At 47.3% G+C, this 23,882-nt stretch overlaps 1 protein-coding gene across 2 annotated transcripts in view; it reads right to left on the bottom strand.

Moving 5' to 3' along the window:
• Nucleotides 1–1,650: 1,650 nt before the first annotated feature.
• Nucleotides 1,651–23,882, bottom strand: part of UBAP2 (ubiquitin associated protein 2) — a 48,979-nt gene continuing 26,747 nt past the window's right edge. For both annotated transcript variants that reach the window (XM_081945054.1, XM_081945055.1), the window contains exons 8-14: nt 13,985–14,063; nt 10,880–11,094; nt 9,715–9,814; nt 9,225–9,332; nt 6,889–6,956; nt 4,371–4,562; nt 1,651–2,629 (exon numbers count right to left, since the gene is read on the bottom strand). In XM_081945054.1, the coding sequence (XP_081801180.1) occupies nt 2,534–2,629; nt 4,371–4,562; nt 6,889–6,956; nt 9,225–9,332; nt 9,715–9,814; nt 10,880–11,094; nt 13,985–14,063 (858 nt within the window). In that variant the 3' untranslated portion in view covers nt 1,651–2,533. The remainder of the gene's footprint in view (nt 2,630–4,370; nt 4,563–6,888; nt 6,957–9,224; nt 9,333–9,714; nt 9,815–10,879; nt 11,095–13,984; nt 14,064–23,882) is intronic.

The raw sequence follows: 23,882 nt of genomic DNA, 5'->3' as shown, positions 1-23,882 counted from the left end.
AGATGGTCCACAATCCCTGCTAGCGAAGTCAAGCCAAAGCAGTAGCCAAAAACAGCAAAAGGGAACGAAGTGTAGCAGTTAAATTCTGGTGCTCTTTTTGTTGTCGTTGAGATCCTAACATTTCAGGAATAGTCTTCAAGCTACCAAGGTTGGCATGAAGAGAAGCCCTGGCTCTGTTGGCAGAAAAAGGCAGCTAGGAAGGAGACTGCCAGGATACGAGAAGGAAACTGATCTGCTCCAGAATCAGTCCAACAATGCCCCGTTTTCTGAGATCTGTAGTACCGTAACTACACTGCTCCAAACCTCACCTTTTGCAACCATGGTAGTTTCTGAAACATAGTACATAGTCCAGATTAGGGGTGTCAAAATGAAGGCCTGGGGGGGGGGGGGAGAACTGGTTTGTGGGGTGCTTAGCAGAGGTGGGTTCCTATCGGTTTGGACTTGTAGTAACTTGGCTGGCCACACCCTCGAACCGGTTCTGATGTGGCCCTCAATGGAATCCGGTTTTGACACCCGTGGCCCAGGTGATTCATCGGCCGCTGTAGGTTAGTTCCCTCTGTCCGTTGTCGCAGTCCATTACTTGAAGAGCCTCATGAGCAACATGTGACTTTTGGATAAGCAGAAGCTTCCCATCTCAGGCCAAGACCCACAGCTGCTCTGCTGGTTCTTAAGTCGAAGAGTGCCGAGGCTCATGAGGGGAAGACGCTGGGCTGATGATTAGCAGGTTCATGTACGAGACCCGGTTGCTGCCAGGAGTGAGTGCCCATCATTCGCTTCAGCTCCTGCCGACCCAGCAGTTTGTCAATAGACAACCGCAAGTAGATAAACAGGTACCACTTCGATGGGCAACTTAATGGGGACGTGAAAGGAGCCCCCACCTGGTCGTCCTCCAGGCAATGGTGTGGTCACCGTTGAACTTGTTTCAAAATGGAAGTGCTTTGGCACTCCCAACAGTACTACTAGTACTACTACTACTAGTAGTAGTTGAATTGCTAACGATCTAAAGAAATTACCCTCTACCATTTCTGGAGGCACTGATAGTTCCCTTTATTGGTGGTAAACTGATAACAACCTTCCCAAGCAAACAATCCCTGTGTGTTGACCCCTTCCCCAAGTGCTGGGTCTCCATCCACCCAAGGTGAGCAAGATGCCCACACGAACCTTCCGAGACCCACTAAACAGACCAATGGCGGGTTCCTCTCCCCGTCGCTTCTGGTACGCTGCTCACGGGGCCGCACACCGTTTGTGCGTGCATGCTGCCCACGCATGTGCACTCCACCGCCCCGTGATACCCAGCTGGTTGTCAGAGGTCGCGCAAGCGCCGCATGCTGTGCGTGCGCAATTGGCCGGTTGCTTTAAAAAGCATTTGGCGGGTGGGCCAAATGAGCCACTGTATCGGTACACTGTCAACTGCTGTACGCTGTGCCTACCGGCCAGAACCCACCACTGAAACAGACCCACCTCTTCCTCAGAGACCCAACTCTTAACAAAGTGGAAAGCTTCTGTTTCCCATATACTCAAATAAAAATAATGTTAGCTCCTGCCTTTCAGCAGTGGCATATGGGGCCCCTTAGAGCCGCTGCTGAGTTGGGAGGGGTCAGTTACCGAACCACCCGCACTGAATCCGCTTGGAAAACAGAGACCGCAAACATTGTCGATATGCTTAGAACTTTATTAGAGGAGGGCCTGGGCTAAAAAATAAATGAAATTTCTGAAACCTTCATTAAGGTGAGGGGAGGCTTTCTGGCACCCACCCCCTTCAGTCCTGGTGCCCCTCGAGAGGGGTGGGGGGTGGAGAAGAACGTGACCACGGAAGGCAGGAGGGTCTCCTGGTCAAGGAAAGGGAGGCTCAGGATCGGCAGACACCATTTGGGGAGACGTGACAGTCTAAGCACTGGCTACCGGAAGCAAAAAAAACGGGAGTGAAGGGAGGCCTAATAACCCTTAGCTTATTTTTTAATTGTCCCAAGAAAAAGTGCAACGTTGCAATTCATAACTAGGCTGCCCCACGACTGTTCAACCTTCCGGCTGGCAGGAATGGGGGCCAAAGAACTGGGGGCCTTCGGAAAACGCCAAAATTATATTTAAAAAAAGAAAAAGAAAGAAACTGATTAAAAACTCCCGTTTTTCTCGATTCTTCGACTGCTAAAATCCTCCAAACTATACAAAAGAGGGAGAAAGAGAGAAGCTGCCAGAGGGCCTGATGGGGGGAGCCGGACTGCTTAGCGCCCCCTATCGGGAAGAAAAATTAAAAAGAGTCTTTGGAAACATGCAGGAACCACGGTTGGGCTCTACTACCTTTACAAATACATACATAAATAGTTTACATAAAACAGCGAATCGGGAAGAGTCACAAACGAGGGGAGTGGCTGCCAATTCTTCCCACGGGGTGTCTGGGCCGAGCTCTCCCAGGAAGTTGGGGGGTGGGTGGGTGGGCGTCTCTTCCCTCTGTAGTTGACCGTCTCCAGTGGGAGCCTGAGAAGGACCTGGGCTGCTCCGGACTGTCTCCCGGCCTTTTCCTCTGCGCCAGAGCTTAGTTCGTCCAGTATGGAGATGTTCCGTAGGTGGTTTTTGTAGCCTGAGGTTTCTGCTGCAGGGCACTTGGTTGGTTGCGCTGGGCAGACCCACCCTACGGAGAAACGGCGAGGAAAAGTTTTATTTATTATTTATTTAAGCCATTTCCTCTGGGCGGTATATAAATCAAACATTAAAGGCATAAAAACACTATCATCGATCTATCTATCTATCTTTCTATCCATCCATCCATCCATCCATCCACCTATCTATCTATCAATCTATAAACGGCTGTTTGTGTCTGTGTGTTCCTGCGTAACTCTGGAACGCCTGGAGCAATTTCAATCAAACTTGGTACACAGACGACTTGCTCTCTGGGAAAAAAAAAGTACTGTGGGGGTAAGACACCCCTAAAACCCCTTGGGATGTGCATTCTGTTAAGATACAGCCTGCTGTGCCTTAAAATGGCTTCTAATGTACTGCCTTAAAATGGCTTCTACTGTACAGCACAGTGGAGTTGCCATGGCAATGGCTTCACAGTACTCCACAGGGCTCCCTCTGGCAAGGGGGAAAATCCAACATTAGAAATTATTCTCCTGGGGGCACAGGGAAAGCATTTTTAATTAATTTAATTGTTGCCAAAATCAGGGTTCAGAGAGGAGTTGCTCTTGCCATCGCCTCTTCAGGAATTGCGGCGATGTTCACAGAAGGAGGGAGGGCAACCCTCCGCTTTTACGCTGCCACTTGACATCGCCATTCCTGTCTAATAAAGGATTGGGATAAATAAATACCCGGGCAATGCCGAGTTATCAGCTAGTAATATATAAAACTTGTTGGGTCTATGTGTTCCCCAACTGTTGATGCTCTTTCCCTCATCACACTTCCCGTTTCCTATCGTTGCCCCAGGTTGACTCAGGGATGTAGGATGCCCCAAAGGTACTTTTTCCAAAAGGCGACTCCTCTTTCCTGGGATTTTTTTCCCCTTTGAAAACATTTTGCTTCCCATCTAGGATGATGAGAAGTTGATTCTATTTCTTTGTAATGCCTTGGCAAGGCCACACTTGGAAGACTGCATCCAATTTTGGTCACCAAAATATATAAAAAGATGTGGAGACTCCAGAAAGAGGGCAGAGAAGGGCAACCAGGATGATGTGGGGACTGGAGGATAAAACATACCATGAAAGGTTGCAGGAACTGGGCGTGGCTGGTCTAGGGAAGAGAAGGACCAGGGGAGACAGGATAACAGCCTTCCAATATTTGAGGGGCTGCCACAGAGAAGGGGGGGGGGGGCAACCTGTTTTCCAAGGCACCAGAAGGGAGGAGAAGAAGCAACAGATGGAAACTTGCCAAGGAAAGAACCAACCTAAAACAAAGGTTGTTTTTCGGAGTATAAGATGCACCTTCCCGCCCAAAAAAGAGGGTGAAAATCTGGCTGCATCTTATAGACTGAACATAGCATTTTTGACCTCCTGAAACCCTGCCGCCTTCACAAAAATGGACGTTCAGAGGGTTTGGGACGCCTTCAAAGTGTTCTTGGGGGCTGGGGAGGGCAAAAACAGGCAAAAAATGGGTTTTTTTGCTTGTTTTTGCCCCCCCCTCACACCCAGGAGAACTTTGAAGGCCTCTCAAGCTCTCTGCATGCCCCTTTTTCACAAAGAAAGTGGGGCCTGCAGAGGGTTATGGAGGGCTGCAGAGTGCAAAAACGTTTCTTTTTAATTTACCTCTTCAAAATCTTGGTGCGTCTTATAGCCCGAGAAATATGGTATACATGTCTAAGTGCTTATTGTTATTCTGACCAGAAAGAAAACCGGGGTTAGAAAAGTCTGCAGGCTGTCAAGAGGGATCCAGTCACTCACCTGCCCGTCCTGCTGAAGGTGATGGTGCAGCACCTGGGAATGTGGCTGTTGGTGCGCAGGCAAGATATGAAGGAAGGGTGCCGGAGCGTAGCCAGGAGCGGCCCCTGGGTTCAGGGGCCCCGTGGAGCTGAGGGCCGAGGGGAGGTTGAACGGGGGAGGGGTCCCGGCGTGGAATCCCTGCTTGTCAAAAGCCTGGAAAGAGAAGGAGAGAGGGGAAGAAAAATTGAAACAGGCGCCCTTTAAAAAGCCGGGGGGGGGGGGGGGGTAGAGAAGCCTCATCTGCAACGGAGCCGTCTGAAGGCCAGAAGGTGGCTGAAGAGCAGGGCAAGTCTTCTCCCAAGGAAACGCAACTCAACTCAAGAAGGTCCCTGAGGCCGACTTTGTTCTGAGTTTGGGGCTGGGTGAAATAAAAACCCTTATCAGGGTTCCAAATATCGTCCAGAATTAAATCAGAGTTCAAGGCATAGCTCTCATCAAAGTTCCAATTGATGAAGAGAGACATGTTGGTACAAACTGTGGAAACCCGAATCTGAAAGCTTCCTGAGTTTCCATCCAGTTGAAGGTTCAAGATCTTGCCCCCACACCCACCAGTCCATCCCATGGTCCAATCTCCCACTGCCACGAAGACAGATTCCACCCATCCACTTCCGGTCAGGTGCAGAGACCAAGGATGACCTTGGCTTTCTAAGAAGAACCTGGCTGGAGGATTCTGGGAGTTGAAGTCCACGGGACTTAAAGTCGCCAAGGTTGAGAAACACTGCCCTAGATTGACGAAATTCAAGGCTTTGTGGTCCCTGCCGCTTGCTGAGTATTTATACCAACATTTATACGTATATTTGTATTTATAGGCAAGTTGAGGTAGTCGTCAACTTACAACTGTTCGCTTAATGACTTTGGAAGTTATAACTGCACTGGAAAGAAGTGACTTATGATTGTTTTTCACACTGACTGCCGTAGCAGCATCCACCTGGTCATGTGATCAAAATCCAGAGGCTTGGCAACTGGCATGTACTTATGACAGTTGCAGGGTCCCAGGGTCATGTGACCTCCTTTTGCAGCCTCCTCCTGACAAGCCAAATCCATGGGGAAGGCAGATTGACCTAAGTATTTAATAACTGCAATGATTCCACTTAACAACTGTGGCAAGGAAGGTTGTAAAATGAGGCAAAACTTGGCAGTGTCGCTCAGCAGCAGAAACGTTGAGCTCAATTGTGGTTGTAAATCGAGGACTTAGCTGTGTTTAAGGAAACTGAGGTTATAGAAGCAAGGGAGCATTAACCCCTGCAGGCTGGAGGTCAGGCTACTCCGAGGTCATGGCCCCATCGGATCCCAGTTCAGAGGAGGAGGAGGGGGAACTGGGATCATCTGACGGGGATGGCGCACTTTCCTTGGTATGGTTGGTGAGGTCAGGGGCTGAGGAGGAGGAGGATGTCCCGGGCGCCTGGGGCATTGGGGGAGATGGTCAACCTGGCGGAGAGCTGCCTGCCCTCACAGGCACAGGGAGGATTGGCTGTAAACAGGCCTTGATGCTGAGACAGAGGATCCCCTCCAATGGGGAACAGCCGCCTCCCCCGCTCAATCCGAGGGCACGGAGAGCAGAGCGGAGGCACGTTCAAAGGAAGTTTGCTAGGCTGCTGGCGAGGAGGCCGCCTCTCCTTCCTCACAACCTGGTGTGGGTTGACTTAAGGAGATGCCGGGGGAAATCTGTCGGGAACCATTGTTTGTTTTGGCTTTGACTCGTGCTCTTACTGTGACTTGCCTTTGGCCTCCTGGACTCTGGACCTCGCCCCAGGAGCTTGCATCTTGTCTTTCAACTCTGCCTTTGCAAATTGGCTTGTTCCTTACTAGCTTTGGTTTGTAGAACTGTGGGTAGCTGCCTTCAGGGTACTGTGGGGTGTTGTAGGGACGTTTGTTGTGAAACAACAAAAAAAGAAAAGGGGGTCAAACTATTCTCCAAAGCACCCGAGGGCAGGAGAAGAATTGATGAACGGAAACTAATCGAGGAGAGAAGCAACCTAGAACGAAGGAGGAATTTCCTGACAGCGAGAACAATTAATCAGTGGAGCAACTTGCATCTAGAAGTTGTGAATGCTCCACTGGAAGTTTTAAGAAGAGATTGGACAGCCACCTGTCTGAAATGCCATAAGGTTTCCTGCCTAAGCAGGGGGTTGGACTAGAAGACCTCCAAGGTCCCTTCCAACTTGGTTATTCTAAAGTTAACAGAGCAATAAAGGAGTCTACCAAGGCCGGCCTCTACCTAGGCGATCTGGGTCATAACATTTTCAGGACAGGACAGGACAGGACAGGGGACCACCTGGCTCTCAGCTGACGAACCTTTCAGAGAGTGAGATGGGATGCTGAAATGCCACCAGGACAGGGTGTGGCCGAAAACATGGCAACTATGCAAATAAAACGCAGGTGGAGCTTCAGCCATGCTGCTCTGTGGCTGCTGCCATCTGGATGTTTTAGGTTACTCTCTCCTTGGGACCATCCCTGGCAACAAAGGTGCTGAACTCACCTGAGCTTTGTTGTAGACAGAGCCACTAATGTCAGGCACCCCTGTGTTAGTTGAATTCACAGAAACACCTGGGGACAAAGAGAGAGAGAGAGAGAGAGAGAGAGAGAGAGAGAGTTGTGCCAGCTATGCAAACAGCCAGGGGGAGTACAGTAGAAGCCATTTAAAGGCACAACAGGTTGTATCTTAACAGACCACACACTCTGGGGAGTTTGAGGGTGTCTTAGCCCCACAGTATCCGTTTCCAGAGCGCAAGTCATCTGTGTAACAAATTTAGTTGAAATGGCTCGAGGTGTTCCAGAGTGATGCTGGAATACACACAAACACACCCATTTATATATATATATAATCATATTCTGTTCTTTAATTTATTATCTACCATATTTTATTTGACAGGTGCCACCCAACAGCCTAAAAGTAAAATAACTCTCTAAGTACAATATAAAACATGAAACAAGATGCCCAATGCAGTCAGTTCAAGGCCAGGGAGAACAACTGGGTCTCCAGCGCCCTCCAGAATGTCCCCAGGACAGGAGCTGTCAAATCTCAGGCCCAACTAGGGAGCATCCTCAGTGCTGGAAAGTAAGCGGGGGGCTCACTCTAATTCCCTTGAGTTGGAAGTTCCTTGATTGGGTACCCAGAACACTTCCCCCCAACACTAGAAGCCCAAGCCACTTATGTAAAAATGAAGAACAAGACACTCCCTCTGTTGTGGCCCACCAGCTGCCAGCAGAGCTGGCAGCAGATTCGGACAGTGAGGAGGGTTGGGGAGGAACCTGGGCCAGTCCTGGAGTCTGGGGAAGGCTTGGATGAGGGCTCTGTGTCAGAGGCAGAGAGGGGGCCAGGGCCGTATGCCAGTTATCAGCTGCCTTCGGAGTCGGACATCAGTGGGGCTGAAGAACAGCTGGAGCCTGTTCCCAGTGTGCGCATGCGCAGAGTTTTGCCAGACAAAGGGAGCAGCTAAAGAACAGGGGTCGACATGGGAGTAAAGCCACAGGTGGACGATGAGTGGCCCCTCCCAGAGGAAATAAAAGAGGAGCGAAAGGGGAGTGGAGTTTGCAAGAGACCATCAGTTCGCTTCATTGGTTCATGACTCTCCGAGACTCCTTGCCAAGAAGCAGAAGAACAGCTGGAGCCTGTTCCCAGTGTGCGCATGCGCAGAATTTTGCCAGACAAAGGGAACAGCGAAAGAACAAGGGTCGACTTGGGAGTAAGGCCACAGGTGGATGGTGGGTGGCCCCTCCCATAGGGAATCAAAGAGGAGCAAAAGGGGAGTGGAGTTTGCAAGAGACCATCAGTTCATTCCTGCCGGCGTCTGAAAGATCTCGGCCTGGCCACTCTCCAAGCCTGATAAAAGGTTGGTAATTGTTGACGGGTTTGTGATGACGGGTTTGTGAACCCAGAGAGGTGGAGGAAGCGCAAACTTAGGGGGTTTTTAATGAAATGCTTTTTATCCTTTTTAGGGGGCTCCAGGGTGGGTGGGTGGGTTAATCAGGCCAGGAGGGGGACCAGTGCCAGGCGAACAGGTGAGATCAGGAGGGAAGTGAGCGGAGTGGGGGGGGGGAGGGAGAATGACACTCCAACAGAGGGTTGCCCTATTTTCTCACAGGGAGGGACTCCTCCGGGTGCCGTCCACTAAGCAATGCCAACGGGCGGCGCCTAGGAGTAGAGCCTTCTCTGTGATGGGCCCAACCCTCTGGAATGACCTCCCCCCCGATATCAGAACCACCACCGACTTCCGCTCCTTTCGACAAAAACTGAAGACTCACCTGTTTCAATTAGCCGGCCTGGCCCACTTATAGTTCTACTATTACCACCTGGCGGATATTTTTATTTGGGATAGTTTTTAGGGTTAATGTTTTTAAATTTTTAAAATTTTAATCTAACTTAAACTAAATCTGTACAGTGAACCATTGCTACCTCCTCCAGTCCTATATTTATCTTATATTTATACTATGTATATTTATTGTTCAATTGTTTTAATATGACTGTACACCGCCCCGAGTCTCTTCTGAGAGAGGGGCGGTCTAGAAATTGAATAAAGTTAAGTTAAGTTAAGTTAAAGTTAATTGTGAACTATCTTGAAAGACGGTGGGAGAGGAAAGACTTTGCTGGAGAGGAATTCACGGTCAATTCAATCAAGGGGGTTTCTCGGGACGAGGACTCGGCTTCGTGCTGCTGGGGAAGCCTTGGTCAGAGCACTCCCTTCTAGCACTGATGATGTTGCCTAGTTGGGTCATGAAACATCTGCAACAAAACAGCCAAGCTCAGGGAGCACCAGGGACCCCACATTTCAATCCTGAGCTCCGAATGTTGGAAAAAGGGCACCCCCAAATTACCTTTCCCTGCTCCGCCGGCAGCTGACTTGTTTTGTGCTTGCGAGGCGGCAACATACGGCCCTTTGCTGTAGTCTCCAGCCGCCGTCCCCTGGGCGAGGTCATCATAGCCTGAGGGAGGGGGGAAGGGGAAAGGAAGAACGGCCATTTTTATGGTTGCTGCCACAATGGCAACTGTGCGCAGAGTATCGCAGGCCTGAAAGTGTAGCGTTACATCCCTCGGTTATAAATGATAATAACTATGATTATCTCCCTAGCCATCTTGAAAACTCAACATGGAGCAGAAGTAGAAGAGTATCAAATAAACCAGGGGTGTCCAAACTTGGGAACTTTAAGACTTGTGGACTTCCACTCCCAGAATTCCCCAGCCAGCGTGTCCCTTCTTCCTGTGCCCCCCCCTCCAAGAGCCAGGTTTGCAATGGTCCTTCCGCCCTGCCCAAAGATGGAGACATGCCCCCCCCTCTACTTCTACCCCTTGTGCCAGAGCCCCCACCTGCTCCATAGCTGTGCTGGCCATAGCTGCCAGCCTGCTGGAAGGGCGTGGAAGCGGCGTTCAAGGTCACGCTGTGCTGCTTGGCCGAGGCTGGAGGGACCTGCATGAAGGGAAAGGAAGAAGGGTCAGCGCTTTTGAGGGTCTCCAGAGACTCTGCCTTGTCCGGGTCACGGTTGCCCCAAAGGGGCTTTTTCCAAAAGGCCACAGGGCTTACTTGGGGTTTTTCCCCCTTGGAAAACATATGAAGAACGATTGCAGGAACTGGGCCTGGCTAGTCTAGGGAAGAGAAGGACCAGGGGAGACAGGAGAGCATCTTCCAGTATTTGAGGGGCTGCCCCAGAGAGGAGGGGCTCAAGCTATTCTCCAAAGCCCCCGAAGGCCAGAGAAGGAACAATGGATGGAAGCTGACCAAGGAGAGATTCAACCTGGAAATAAGGAGACATTTTCTGACAGGGAGAGCAATCAACCAACGGAACAGAAGTTGTGGGAGCTTCATCCCTGGAGGCTTTCAAGAAGAGACAGGACTGCCATTTGTCAGAAATGGTGTAGGGTCTCCCGCTTGGGCGGGGGGTTGGACTAGATGACCTACAAGGACCCTTCCGACTCTGTTACCCTACCCATCAGAGAGGAAGGGCTCTATTTACAGTAGGCTCAGTTCTAACGGAAAAAAAATACAGGGAGTTCTTGACATACTTAATGAAGCCTCCCCATCAAATCTGATTTTATTACATTCTTTGTAGAGGTCATTCAGAGAACAGTGGTCATTAAACAAATCTCTTGTCCGCATGGCTTTGCTGACAACTAGAAATAACCCTAGTTGGGTAATAAAACATCTGCAAGAAAACAACGAAACTCAGAGATCGCCAAAGACCTCACATTCTTCCTCCCCCCCCTCCCCACTCCCTTCCAGCACTGATGATGTTCCCTAGTTGGGTTATGAAATGTCTGCAACAAAACAACTAAGCACCGAGAGCATCTAGGACTCCTCCTCCTCCCCTCCCCCTCTCCTTCTATCCCTCCCCCTTCTCCTCCTCCCCTAGCTGGGTAATAAATCATCTGTGAGACAGCAACCAAGTGCAGAGGGCACCTAGGGCCGCCTCAGATGCAACAGTTGTAGGAGAATCCCAGACAATGCCCAACCACAGCTCGGGAACATGAGACTTACAAACATGGTGGGGCCGTACTGGAAAGCACTGGGCACTCCTGGCACCCCGGCGTAATATGGCAAGCCAGTGTAGCTGTACCCGGGCGGCAACGTGGGGTTGAGGAAGGCCTGTTGAGCGGCGTGGTGGGCCTGCGTCTGGTTCTGCTGAGCCTGGGCAAGGGTGGTTGCGGGCGCGGGTGAAGCTGCATCTCCACGGCCAAATTTTGCGAGATCACCTGGACAGGAAGAAGGAAGCAACAACACGGCGGTTCAGGAATGGACGTTAAGGCAATGGTGATTCCTCTTTGTGACGATGGAACAGGTTGTCCCACCAAAGGTGCTTTTGTTTCAAGAGGCAACTGGACTTTCTGTTTTTTCTTTGAAGACGTTTCGCTTCTCATCCAAGAAGCTTCTTCAGCTCTGACTGGATGGTGGGGAAGGGAAGGATTTATGTTCCTTGCAGGCAGTTGGTCATTTGCATCTTTTTAGAGGGTTGCTGAAGCTCCTGAAAAAGCACCTTTGGGACAACCAGGACCTGGAGGACTGAGAATCTCTACAGACTTTTAACTACGCAATTTGGGATGAAGACCCTTGGAATGGGGTGGGGGTAGGGATGGATTTCCAGAGGGAAAAATTGCAAACTACAAGAACCATTTGCACCACTCGGGGGACCCTGAGGACACAGAGAAACCTCCAAGTGGCCTCAACGACCCTCTAAAAGGAGGCAAATGACCAGCTGTCTGCAAGGACTATAAATCCTTCCCTTCCCCACCATCCAGTCAGAGCTGAAGAAGCTTCTTGGATGAGAAGCAAAACGTCTTCAAAAGGAAAAAAAAAACCAGAAAGACCAGTTGCCTCTTGAAAAAAAAAAAACAACCTTTGGGACAACCCTGACCTGGAGGATGGAGAATCTCTACAGATTTTAGCTATACAATTTGGGATGAAGACCCTTGGAATGGGGTGGGAGTAGGAATGGGTTTCCAGAGGGAAAAATTATGGACTAAAGGAACCATTTGCACCACTCAGGTAGGACCCTGAGGACAGAGATAAACCTCCAACTGGCCTCAACGACTCTCTAAAAAGGATGCAAATGACCAGCTGTCTGCAAGGAATATAAAATCCTTCCCTTCCCCACCATCCGCTCAGAGCTAAAGAAGCTTCTTGGATGAGAAGCAAAACATCTTCAAATGGAAAAACCAGAAAGTCCAGTTGCCTCTTGAAAAAAAGCACCTTTGGGGCAACCATGACCTGGAGGATGGAGAATCTCTACAGGCATTGAACAGGTTGGTTTCTGAGGCCCAATCATTAATCTCTCCCTACTGTTTCCATGATTGGACCCGCCAAGTACCTTCCGGTGGTTGGTTGGTCCCACCTCTTGATACCTGGGACTGTCCATAGAAATTTGTCCCCATCTTAGAAAAAATATTGGAAAGGGAAAATGCAGGAATTTTAAGATCAAGAAAAAGAAAAAAAACTAGGCAAATGGGTGGAGAGAAGAGAATATGAGAGAAATGAAGTTCCTGAGAGATTAAGAGAAAATGACTTAAAGGAGGAAAAAAAAAGAAAAGGATTTACTAGTAGAATAGAATGAAACTTAGCAAATATAGCCAACGGTATATATTCAATAAAATGTGTGGGATATAGATTAAAATTACTATTTGTGGATAACTAATTGAATGAAATGTTTACAATATAAAATTAAACTTGAGGATATGTATTATTAATAGTAAAACAGAATAATGGATGGAAATGATATGTTAAATTTGATTAACTTTGAGAGGCAAAAAGATATTGTTTATATATGAAGAAAAAAATTAAATTAAGCGGGAGAATATGGAATAAAAATAAGATGACTGAAAGGTAAAATGGAAATATGATGTAAAGTGTAATATGCATAACAGAAGATGTAACGGGGGGGGGGGGGGAAACGAGGACAAGACTTTGTTCACAAAAGAAGTTAAAATATGTAACAAAAAATAGATAAAAAACTTTGTTTGGACAAAAAAAATCCGTCCATCTTTCTCTGCTACCCAGTGATAGTTTCTGCCTATTCTGCTCAGGCTCTATAGTCTTATACCATGGAGTCTCCAATCTTGGCAATTTTGTGGACTTCAGCTCCCAGATTCCCCCAGCCAGCAATGCTATTTCAAGTCTTCCATTCATAGACCCAACTATTGTTTCACAATTCTATGCTTTGTGTTATTCATCAGGTCTGTAAGCGTTTAGAACAGCGGTCTCCAAACTTGGCAACTTGGAAGACCCGTGGACTTCAATTCCCAGAATTCCCCAGTCAACCAACTGGGAGTTGAAGTCCAGTTGAAGTCTTAAAAGTTATCAAGGATATACACCTTTTGTCTGCACTCCGGGAGGTTCAACAGAAAGTGGGTGTAGAAGATGACCACATCAGTAAAGATATTCAATATATTATGCTCCATATAATTATCGCAGCCCGAATCTCATTTGCCCAAAATTGGAAATAAAAAGTCATTCCCTCAAATGCAGAGATTATAAAAAAAGGTGCTAGAATGCGCGGAAATTGACAAATTAATGATGGAACTAAGAGATAAAGGGGAAATAAGAGTTCTATAGGACACGGAACAGGTGCTACAATTGGCTTGAAAAGAGATGTAAAATCAATGCATACTGAATACATAGAAAATATAACAAAAGGAGATTGTATATATTCAGAAAGTCACAGAGATGTAAATATTGTATATATTGTAAAAATGAGTAATCATGAAACAAGGAGGTATATGTGTAAAGCAATAGGTCGTAGGATGGAAAACCCGAAATTAGAAAAAAAAGAATACCGATAACGGAACGCTGTAAAAGTGTAATTGTGATTTTAATGTTTAAAAAATGCTGAATAAAAATGATATTAAAAAAAAAAAAGAAGACGACGATCACAAGAGGACTTAAGATAGTCGAGATGATGGACAACCTCGTGTTCAACCAGGTGAGCAGGAGTCCTGGGGATGACATCCAGGTGAGCCTGAATTTCTGCCCTTCTCGGGGGTCCGCAGAGAAGGCGTAGGAAGCAACGGACTCCCCACTGTGGCAGCCATCACAATGCAACAATCAAGCAACCTACAGCCTTGTATGGACATAGGACGTCCACAGCCTCACCTGAGTAAGGGTTGCTAGCGAGGGCTCCATCTCTGCTGGTCAGGTTCGCAGGAGCAGGGAATGTGATTCCATAGTAATCCTACAAAAAAGAAAAGCAACGGAATAATTGACAGGTAGTCCCCAATTTAGGACTACAAGGGAGTCCAAAGTTTCTGTTGCAAAGCAAGGCAAAAGCCACAGCACTTAAGACTTATATGCCGCTTCAAAGTGTTTTGCAGCTCTCTCTGAGCGGTCTACAGAGTTGGCATCTTGACCCCAACAGTCTGGGTCCTCATTTTACCCACCTTGGAAGGATGAGTCAACCATCTATCTATCATCTATCTATCTATCTATCTATCTATCTATCTATCTATCTATCTATCTATCTATCTATCTATCTATCTATCTATCATCTCTCTATCTATCTATCTATCTATCTATCTATCTATCTATCTATCTATCTATCTATCTATCTATCTATCATCTATCATCTAATCTATCCATCCAATCCTCGTCCATCCATCCAATCCTCGTCCATCCATCCAATCCTCTATGCCAGTGCTCCCCAACCTTTTTATCGCCGCGGACCGGTAAATGTTTGATAATTTTTCCGTGGCCCGCTTGTTTTGATTTAATAATTTTAATTTAATTGTATTTAAACATGCCTTCAAAATAAAATACAGCTACACCAAAAAATGAATATAAAGTGATTTATTTTATTTAACTCACTAGAATGCCAAATCAATGAGAACCCTGAGCTTGTTTCTTTGCAACGAGATGGTTCCAGTGTTATATAATGTCAGTATCACTTAACAACGCTCCTGCTTAGCAACCAAAATGTTTGCTCAGGAACTCTGGCATTGAAGTGTGCAAGTCTTAAAGCTGTCAAGTTGCAAGACCCTTTGCACCCCTAACCCTTTAGGAAAAAAAAAACCCAGGGTCTTCAAACCTAACAGCTTGAAGACTTGTGGACTTCAACTCCCAGAATTCTGAGAGTGATTGATGCCCTTGGTGGACTTCAATTCTCAGAATTCTGGGAGTTGAAGTCCACCAGTCTTAAGAGCCAATTTTGCAGATCCCTGGGCAAAATTGGCTCTTAAGACTGGTGGACTTCAACTCCCAGAATTCTGAGAATTGAAGTCCACCAGTCTTAAAACAGCCCCAAGAAGCGAGGAGGGAGAAAAAGAGACGGAGGCCAAGGAGCTTCCCCCCCGCCCCCTCCCAGCAAAAATCTAACCGGGGAGCCGGGCGGGCAGTAGCAAATTAGCCGATCACGCCGCGTGGGCAGTAGCAAATTAACCGATCACGCGGCGTGATCGGCTAATTTGCTACTGCCCGCCCGACTCCCTGGTTAGATTTTTGCTGGGAGGGGGCGGGGGGGGGAAGCTCCTTGGCCTCCGTCTCTTTTTCTCCCTCCTCGCTTCTCAGCCCCGCCCGACTTCAGGATCCTCCCTAATCATTGTGGGTCGAAAAGAAAAAAGGGAAAGGGGCGCTTGTTTTGAAGTGCCCCTTTCCCTTTTTTATTTTTGACCTACACTGATTAAGGAGAATCCTGAAGTCACACAAATCAGGCGGCAATGAACTGCGTTTAGCTGGAGCTGGCTGGAGACAGCGTGTGCGTGTCCACACCAAATATGCGACGCTGGCGCTGCGCGGCAGTTAGAAATTAGTGCGTGGCGTACTCTAGGCACGTGCTCGGCCGCGTGGCCCGGTGCCGATTGATCCACGGACTGGCACCGGTCCGCGGCCCGGGGTTTGGGGAACAAGGCTCTATGCAATAGCCCTGAGACTTATATACCGCTTCACAGTGCTTTCCAGCCCTCTCTAAACGGTTTATAGCATAATTGCCCCCGAAAATTTGGGTCCTCATTTTACCAACCTCGGAGGCTGAGTCAACCTTGAGCTGCACCAGGATCGAACTCCAGGCTGTGGGCAGAGTTATCCTGCTGTGCTGCATCCCAAGCACTGCACCACCAAGGTTCTTAAGTGAGTTGTCTTAATTTTTTGACTTTTTTGACACAGTTAAGCAAATCAGTGGTTGAGTGTCCCACGTGGCTGTTAAGCCAAACTGGCTTCCTTTGTTGACTCTGCTTGTTGGAAGCCAGTGTGAAGGTTACCAATGCTGATCACATGAACCCAGCACAACTGTCTTGTTGTCAAGTGTCCAAATTCTGATCACGTGGCCATGGGAATGCTGCAATGGTTGCTAGTCACTTTGTTGGAAGGCTGTTGTAACCTTGAATGGTTGCCAAGGAGGATGGTGGTTACCTCTATTTCTAAAATCAAATTACACCCTAGACCAGGGAGGGCGCCGTCCAGGCCACGACCCAAAAGAGGGGGGCATGCATGTGCTGGAAAATGGATTTTTGGTTTCTTCGGGTTCTTCAAGTCTTCAGGTTACTGCTGCACATGCGCACGCACCCATCAGCTGGCCGGCGTGCATGCTCATGGAAGACCAGCTCCTCCTGTTTCTGCCACTGCCGCACGCACAAAGGCCAGCTGACCGTTGCGTGTGCATGCACGCCAGAAACCCAGAAGAGGAATGGGCACCGCCACGCGGGCCAGGGAACATGGCTCCACTTTGCCACTTCGGGTACACGTACCATAGGTTGGCCATCACGGGCCTAGACTACAGGTAGCCCTTGACTTACGTCCGGTTCCTTAGTGACAGTTCAAAGTTCTGATGGACTTAAATGCAAGCGTCAAAGAAAACTTAAGAATTATTTGCTTTGAATCAAGTAATCAGCACTTAAAAATCACCATATTTATGTTGTTAAAATCTATCTTGATTTAAAAACAAACAAAGAAGACGAAGATACACATCTTGAGGTTCACTCCCATCACCCTGGAATCTGAGCAAACCGAGAGCATTTTCTTTAAGCTGGAGCCTCCTGCAGCTCTAGAAGCTCTTGCAGCAGAGAAATAGGAAGTATAAAAGAATAACAGAGTTGGAAGGGACCTCAGAGGTCTTCTAGTCCAACCCTCCTCCGCTCAAGCAGGAGACCCTATACTAGGGGTGTCCAAACTTGGCAACTTTAAGACTTGTGGACTTCAACTCCCAGAATTCTGAGAGTTGAAGTCCACAAGTCTTAAAGTTGCCAAGTTTGGACACCCCTGCCCTATGCCATTTCAGACAAGTGGCTGTCCAGTTTCTTCTTAGAAGCCTCCAGTGATGGAGCACCCACAACCTCTGGTGGCAAGCAGTTCCACTGGTTAATTGTCCTCACTGTCAGGAAACATCTCCTTAATTCTAGGTCAGGGGTGAGCAGCCTGTGGCTCTGGAGCCACATGTGGCTCTTTCGTCCCTCCGCTGCAGCTCCCTGTGGCTCAAACTATGTGTACCAACCACCCAGCAGGCGATTGATTGAGCTTTTCGACCACCAGGAGACCAACCAGGGATAAATCCAAGAAAAGGAAAGTTTCGGAGGAAAACGGAACCTTTCATTCAAACACGTATGCTAGTTTTGTGGGCGCTGAGGAAATAGGCACGGGAAGGAGTTTGTGTGGCTCCCGGGGTTTTCTCTTCTGTGGGAGACGGGTCCAAATGGCTCTTTTGAGTGTTTAAGGTTGCCGACCCCTGTTTTAGGTTGACAGTTCCTCTGAGAAGCTTCCCTCCATTAAATAACAGAATATCAGAGTTGGGAAGGGACCTTGGAGGTCATCTAGTCCAACCCCCTGCTCAAGCAGGAGACCCTATACCAGTGATGGCAAACCTTTTAAACACCGAGTGCCCAAACTGCGCCATTCCAGACAACTGACTGTCCAGTCTCTTCTTAAAAACCTTGAGTGATGGAGCACTCACAACTTCTGGTGGCAAGTCGTTCCACTGGTTAATTATCCTCACTCTCAAGAAATATCTCCTTAATTCCAGGTTGCTTCTCACCTTGAGTAGTTTCTATTTCTGGTTTCTTGTCTTGCCTACGCTAAAGAACGGGGCCAAATTATCATTTGGGGGGTCACTGTAGGAAGCACAGCAGGCTGAGGCTAAGCTGGACTTCAGCAATATTTAGAGCAGAGGTGTCCAAACTTGGGAACTTTAAGACTTGTGGACTTCAACTCCCAGCTGGCTGGCTGGGGAATTCTGGGAGTTGAAGTCCACAAGTCTTAAAGTTCCCAAGTTTGGACACTCCTGATTTAGAGAATCGCAGCCGTGGGTATTTCATATTAATTCTTGGCAGGCTGCCTTTTTTTTCTCCTGCTCTGTTTTTGCATTCTTCGGAAGAGCACAAGAACTAAGAAGCAGGGCTGCGTTTGCACAGATCTTCCTTGCATCACATTCACACTTGTGGCTGCAATGAAAACACCCCAAGGAGAAATTGAGTCATTTACTTCCTTGTCCATATTTGGAAGAGTTTTTTTTCCCCTTCCTCCCCACTTTCATTTTCGAGTCTCTTTTGTTTTCGGTATCTCAGCCCTGACTCTTAATTCCAAAGTTGGAATTTCCCCAAAAAGGAAAAAGGAAAAAAGGAAAAAGGAAAAAAAAAGAAAGAAAGAATCCAGAGCTCAGCAGATACGAATGCCCAGGAATGAACGCTGCCAAGAATTTAATGAACAATGACGCAACGGGTAACAGCGTTCACAATTTATTTTTAAAATAAAACATCGAATTAAGGGGGAATAAAAGGAAAGAGTGTTGGAAACGGACCAAGGGAGTCCAGGGTTAACAGAATAATAGGGTTAGATGGGACCTTGGAGGTCTTCTAGTCCAACCCCCTGCTTGGGCAGGAAACCTTATACCAGGGGTCTGCAACCTTAAGCACTCAAAGAGCCATTTGGACCCGTTTTCCGCAGAAAAGAAAACATTGGGTGCCACAAAACTCTTTTCACCTCTAAAATGAAGATAACACTGCATGTATCAGGTTTTTTTTTACCTTTATGCTATGTATAAAAAAATCAATGAACTGCTACAGAGAAAACAAATTTTTATTTCTGCATGCCGCAAAAACATTTCGAACTCTGAAATAAAAGATGCTGGGTTGAAGGTTACTTTCAAATAAAATACTCAGCGTCTATTTGAGTCCTCGCATTTACGAAATAAAAAGACGACCTTAAATTATCCCCCTGCTGCAAACCAACAATGCTGTCTGCTTCTGTGTGGTGACATCCAGGTGTCGCACACTGACAGCTGTGACACGTATGTTGAGCGACAGGGAGCCGTAGCAGAGGGATGAGAGAGCCTCATGTGGCTGACCCCTGCCCTATACCCCTACCACATCTGTTCATACTATGTGGCAGGAGTTACTGGAAGAGGCCAACTTTTACGGAAGACAAACAATTGATCTATATAAAGTCAAACTGTAGATTTTGGGATTAGGCAGTTTTGCTCCTGTTTCCCTGGGGAGGGGAGGGGGGATTTATTATTTTGGTTGGTTGCAGATGTTTTATAGACTGGAATTGACCCTTTTATGTGCCAACTGGAACATTTCCAGCGTTATGGGATACAAAGGAGTTGTTTGGTGCCATGAAAAGTATTGCCGATTTTCCTATTTTAGCCACGGCTAAGCCTTCGTGTTTTCTGCTCGGCCTAATTTTTCTTTTTTAAATAAAAAAAATAGTTTTATTAAGGTCTGGGAAAACATCTCTTGTGCCAAAGTGGGACGGATTAATTGCCTCGGGGTGAGATGGTTCCTCAGCTGGCCTGGGCCCCGGGCCCCGTAGGGCTTTAAAAGGGGATGCCCAACACTTTGAAATGGACATGGAAGCAAAGTGGAAATCCTCACAGCTCACCCCCACAGCGGTGTAACATTGCCCGCCTCAACACAATTTCAATCCACCCCACTCGCTCTGGTCCAAGAAGATCTTCTTCAGACCTCAATCATCTGCTTTTAATGACCCCATAATCCCTCGCGGGGTGGAGTATGGCCAACTGAATGGAGCTGAGTATTTACTGGCCGGATGCCCTTCCTATCGCCAATGCGGAGTTTTATTCAGCAGATATATTCTCAGTGTGCCCAGAGAGAGAGAGAGAGAAATATCTTCTGTAGACCTCAATAAGACGATGAAAATAGCTTGTCAAAATATAAAATACAAAGGAAAATTAAAAAATAAGGGGAAACTAGAGATCATGATAAATAATGGGGAAACTAGCACTGGATTCCAACTCTTTTTAACACAGTGGAATAAAACAAACTTACAGCCTCCACTTTTTTACTCTTTTACACATTCCATTTTTCCTTCCTCTGGTTTCTGAGTGTTTTTTATTTTCCTTTATACTTTGGTAAACTAACAACAATTTGGAAAGACAACATAAAACAGTTAAAATAAAATTAGGCCCAGCAGATAACAAGACCTGGTTAAAATAGCAAAAACAGGGCCAGCCCAGGACTGTCTGTGTTGCCGCATTCTCTACCAGTGGCCGCTTCCGAATACTCTTCAAGGGCAGCCCCAGGGAGAGCGCATTGCAGCAATCCAGCTGGAGATGACTAATGCAGAAGCGATGTCATCTCACCTCCCCCTGCTTAAGAGAGCAGATCCAGGACATTCAACCGCGAAAGGGGATCGTGCGAGCCCGTCAATCGTCATAAGGGTGAGTCAGTGGCCAAGCATCCAAATGTAAAGTGACTATGGGGATGCTGCAATGTGGAAAATGGTCGTAAGTCACTTTTTTTTCTGCGCCGCGGTCATTAAGTGAACCGTTGTTAAGTCAGAGTCTACCGATGCATTGCGAGACTCAAGGGTTGACTTGCAAGCAATGAAACCTCCAGGACATCCTCGCAGTGTTGGCTATTGGGGTGGGGGTCTTTTGGGGTGGGGTGGGAAAGTATCATTTGGGGGGTTGGAAGAGACAGAAGGAGGCCCCACCTCAGCTACAAGCATCCAAGACCCACCAGCCCCACCAAAAGGGGGAAAAACTCCATGGAAGTTGAAATTGAAAACTGAAAATGAAACCAGGGGAATTCGGGAGAGAAATGATGCAAAGGAACATGGGCTGCCGGGTACATAAGGCCCTTCGCTTCAGTGCTGCTGGAACACAGAGGTGGACCCATCGCAGAACCCACAGCTGGAACCGCTCTGCACCCTTCCATGCCTTCCAAAAGGACTCCGGTGCCCATGGGGCTGCTCTGCCTGGTGCTGCTGCTGGCTGCTCCCACCTGGGGATCGAACTGCAACCTTCTGAAACTGCAGCAGCGAAGGCTGAACCGGCAGAGCGTGGAGCTTCTGAGAAGGGTGAAGGGGAAGCTCCCGGCGGAGTGCCTGTGGAAGATGCCAGTGGTCAGTTTCCCCCTCAAAATCCTCGGGACACGAGAGCCGCGGGCGGCCACCAAAGCCGTCCTGGAGGTGCTTCAGGGATTCTTGCATTTACTCAAGGATGAGCACCTGTGGGTGGCCTGGGAGGCCACCTTGCAAAAAAGGTCAGTCCATTTTTTTCTTCTCCTCCTCCTCCGGTGTGTGTATCTCTGAACAGGGAGTCCTCGACTTACGACGGTTCGCTTAGTGACCGTCAGAAGTTACAACGGCAGTTTAAAAAAAAAAGAGGACTGTTTTTCATACGGCCGGTGTAGCATCCTTCATGATCACAGGATCAAAATTTGGGTGCTTGGCAACTGAATCTTACTTATAGCAGTTGCTGAATCCCGGGGTCACATGATCCTCTTTTGCCACCAAAGAGGAAGGCAAATTCACTTAACAACCGTGCTGGTAACTGAACAGCGCAAGTGATTTACTTAACCACTGTGGCAAGAAAGGTAATCAAACGGGGGGAAAACTCACTTAAGAAATGTTTCGTTTAGCAGGTACATAGATTTTGGGCTCGATTGTGGTCGTAGGTCGAGGACTACCTGTGGTAGGCTGGTAGGACAAAGTGGTTGAGGAAAAGTAATTAATTTTTTCCTCTCAAATCCTGTTTTGCCCGAAATGTGCTTTTTTTTCAAAGGCAACTGGAGGTTTGTAATAAATTATGCATTAATGAATTATTATTAATAATAAAATTATTAGTAATAATTGAAATAAATAGATGGGGAAATTTGCAGCCATCTGAAAGCACTGGAGAGGATTCTGATATAATTTATTTTTAAACTCCATCCTGCTTCACTCCTCCAGACTTAGTTTTCCAATTCTTCTCCCACCCCTCCCAACAACACCCCTGTGAGGTAGCTCCAAAAAAGGTGCTTTTCCAAAAGGCACTTTTGGACTTCCTTTTTTCTTCGAAAATGTTTCGCTTCTCATCCAAAAAAAGCTTCTTCAGTCAGTGCTTCAGAACCGAGGAAGCTCCTTGGATGAGAAGCGAAACGTTTTCAAAGAAATCCCTTTCAATTGTGCTTTTTTCAAAAAGGCAACTGGACTTTGTTTTGCCTCGAAGAGGATTCGCTTCTCGTCCGAGGAACTTCCTCGGTTCTGGCTTCAGTTCTGTGGCGCTTCTTCCAGCTGAGTCTGAACTGAAGAAGCTTTTTGGACGAGAAGCGAAACGTCTTCGAGGAAAAACAAACTCCAGTTGCCTTTTGAAAAAAGCACCTTTGGGACAACCAGGACCTGGATGACGGAGAAATCTTAATAGAGACATTTAATCTTAATAGAGACATTTCTTTTGTGATTCCAGGTTCCTCCCCATGTTGCATGCGCAAACTCAGAGGATCCAAAGATGCCTGGGAGAAGGAAAACCCATGCCGGGAAGAAGGAAGGAGGAATGGATGCACAAACTGCAACTGAAGAAGTATTTCCGCAGCATCGGGAATTTCCTGGAAGAGAAAGGACTGGACGGGTGCACCCAGGAGTTTGTCAGGCATGAAATCGAGGTGGACTTTGCCTATGTGGACAGGCTGACCGAGAGAATGGAGATCTGAAGGGCGTTTTTCATCTATTTATTTTATTTTATTTATTTATTTATTTATTTATTGGACTTGACCACTGTCTTTATATGTTGTTGTTTTTTACAAATGATATGGACATTGAATTAAAGGACGCTTTCAAAAGAAGACCAAATTAAGAGCCGTTTGAATGTGGAGACACAAGAAAGCATCAAGGTTTTGATTTTGAAGCGAGCTGCGTCCGCTGGACTTTTTCAACCGCTTTTCGATGCGTTCTGTTATTTATTTATTTTGCAATGATGCGTTTGGAAATAAAAGTGGGCGCTTTATTTTTTAAAAAAAGAAACTACGTGTGGTTTTTGACTTACAACCATCCCAACACGGATAAGAGTGATTTATGACCATTTCTCCCACTTACGACCGATGCAGAATCCGCATGGTCACATGATCAAAATTCAGACACTCGGGCCACTGACTCATACTTACGACGTTTGCAGTGTCCCGGGGTCACGTAATTCTCCTTTTGTGACCTTCGAACGAGCAAAGTCAAAAGGGGGAAACCGGATTCACTTAACAACTGTGTTATTAATTTAACAGCTGCCGTGACTCAGTTAACAACTGTGGCTAGAAAGGTCGTAAATTGGGGCAAAACTCACTTTAAAAATGTCTCACTTAAAAACCTGGGCTCAATTGTGGTCGTTAAATTGAGGACTTACTTGCATAGGCAGGTTTTATTCCATCAGTTGGTCTCGGAGTCTCTTCATTTTGCCTTGCTCACTTTTCAGGTGAATGTTTGGCAAATCCTTTTACAGTATTTTTCGAAGTATAAGATGCACCCCCCCCAAATGAAGGTAAAAATCTGGGTGCGTCTTATACACTGAATACAGGCTTTCTGGCCTACCAAAATCCCTCCCCCTTTGCAAAAACAGGCATGTTTGGGAGGCCTGCAAAGTGCTCCTGGGGGGGCTGAGGAGGGCAAAAACGAGTGGAAAACGTGCCGGTTTTTGCTCGTTTTTGCCTCTCCCCCCGCCAGCCCCCAAGAACACTCCACAAGCCTCCCAAAGCCTAGGCATGCCCCGTTTTTTGCAAAGCCCGGGGCCGTTTTCGTGAAAAACGGACCATTTTTTGCTTGTTTTTGCCCCCCCCCTTCAGCCCCCATGAGCACTTTGCAGGCC

This window comes from Natrix helvetica, assembly GCF_964273705.1.
Source record: "Natrix helvetica genome assembly, chromosome: 2".
Taxonomy (NCBI): domain Eukaryota; kingdom Metazoa; phylum Chordata; class Lepidosauria; order Squamata; family Natricidae; genus Natrix; species Natrix helvetica.
This window is presented reverse-complemented; position numbering and strand designations above follow the sequence as displayed.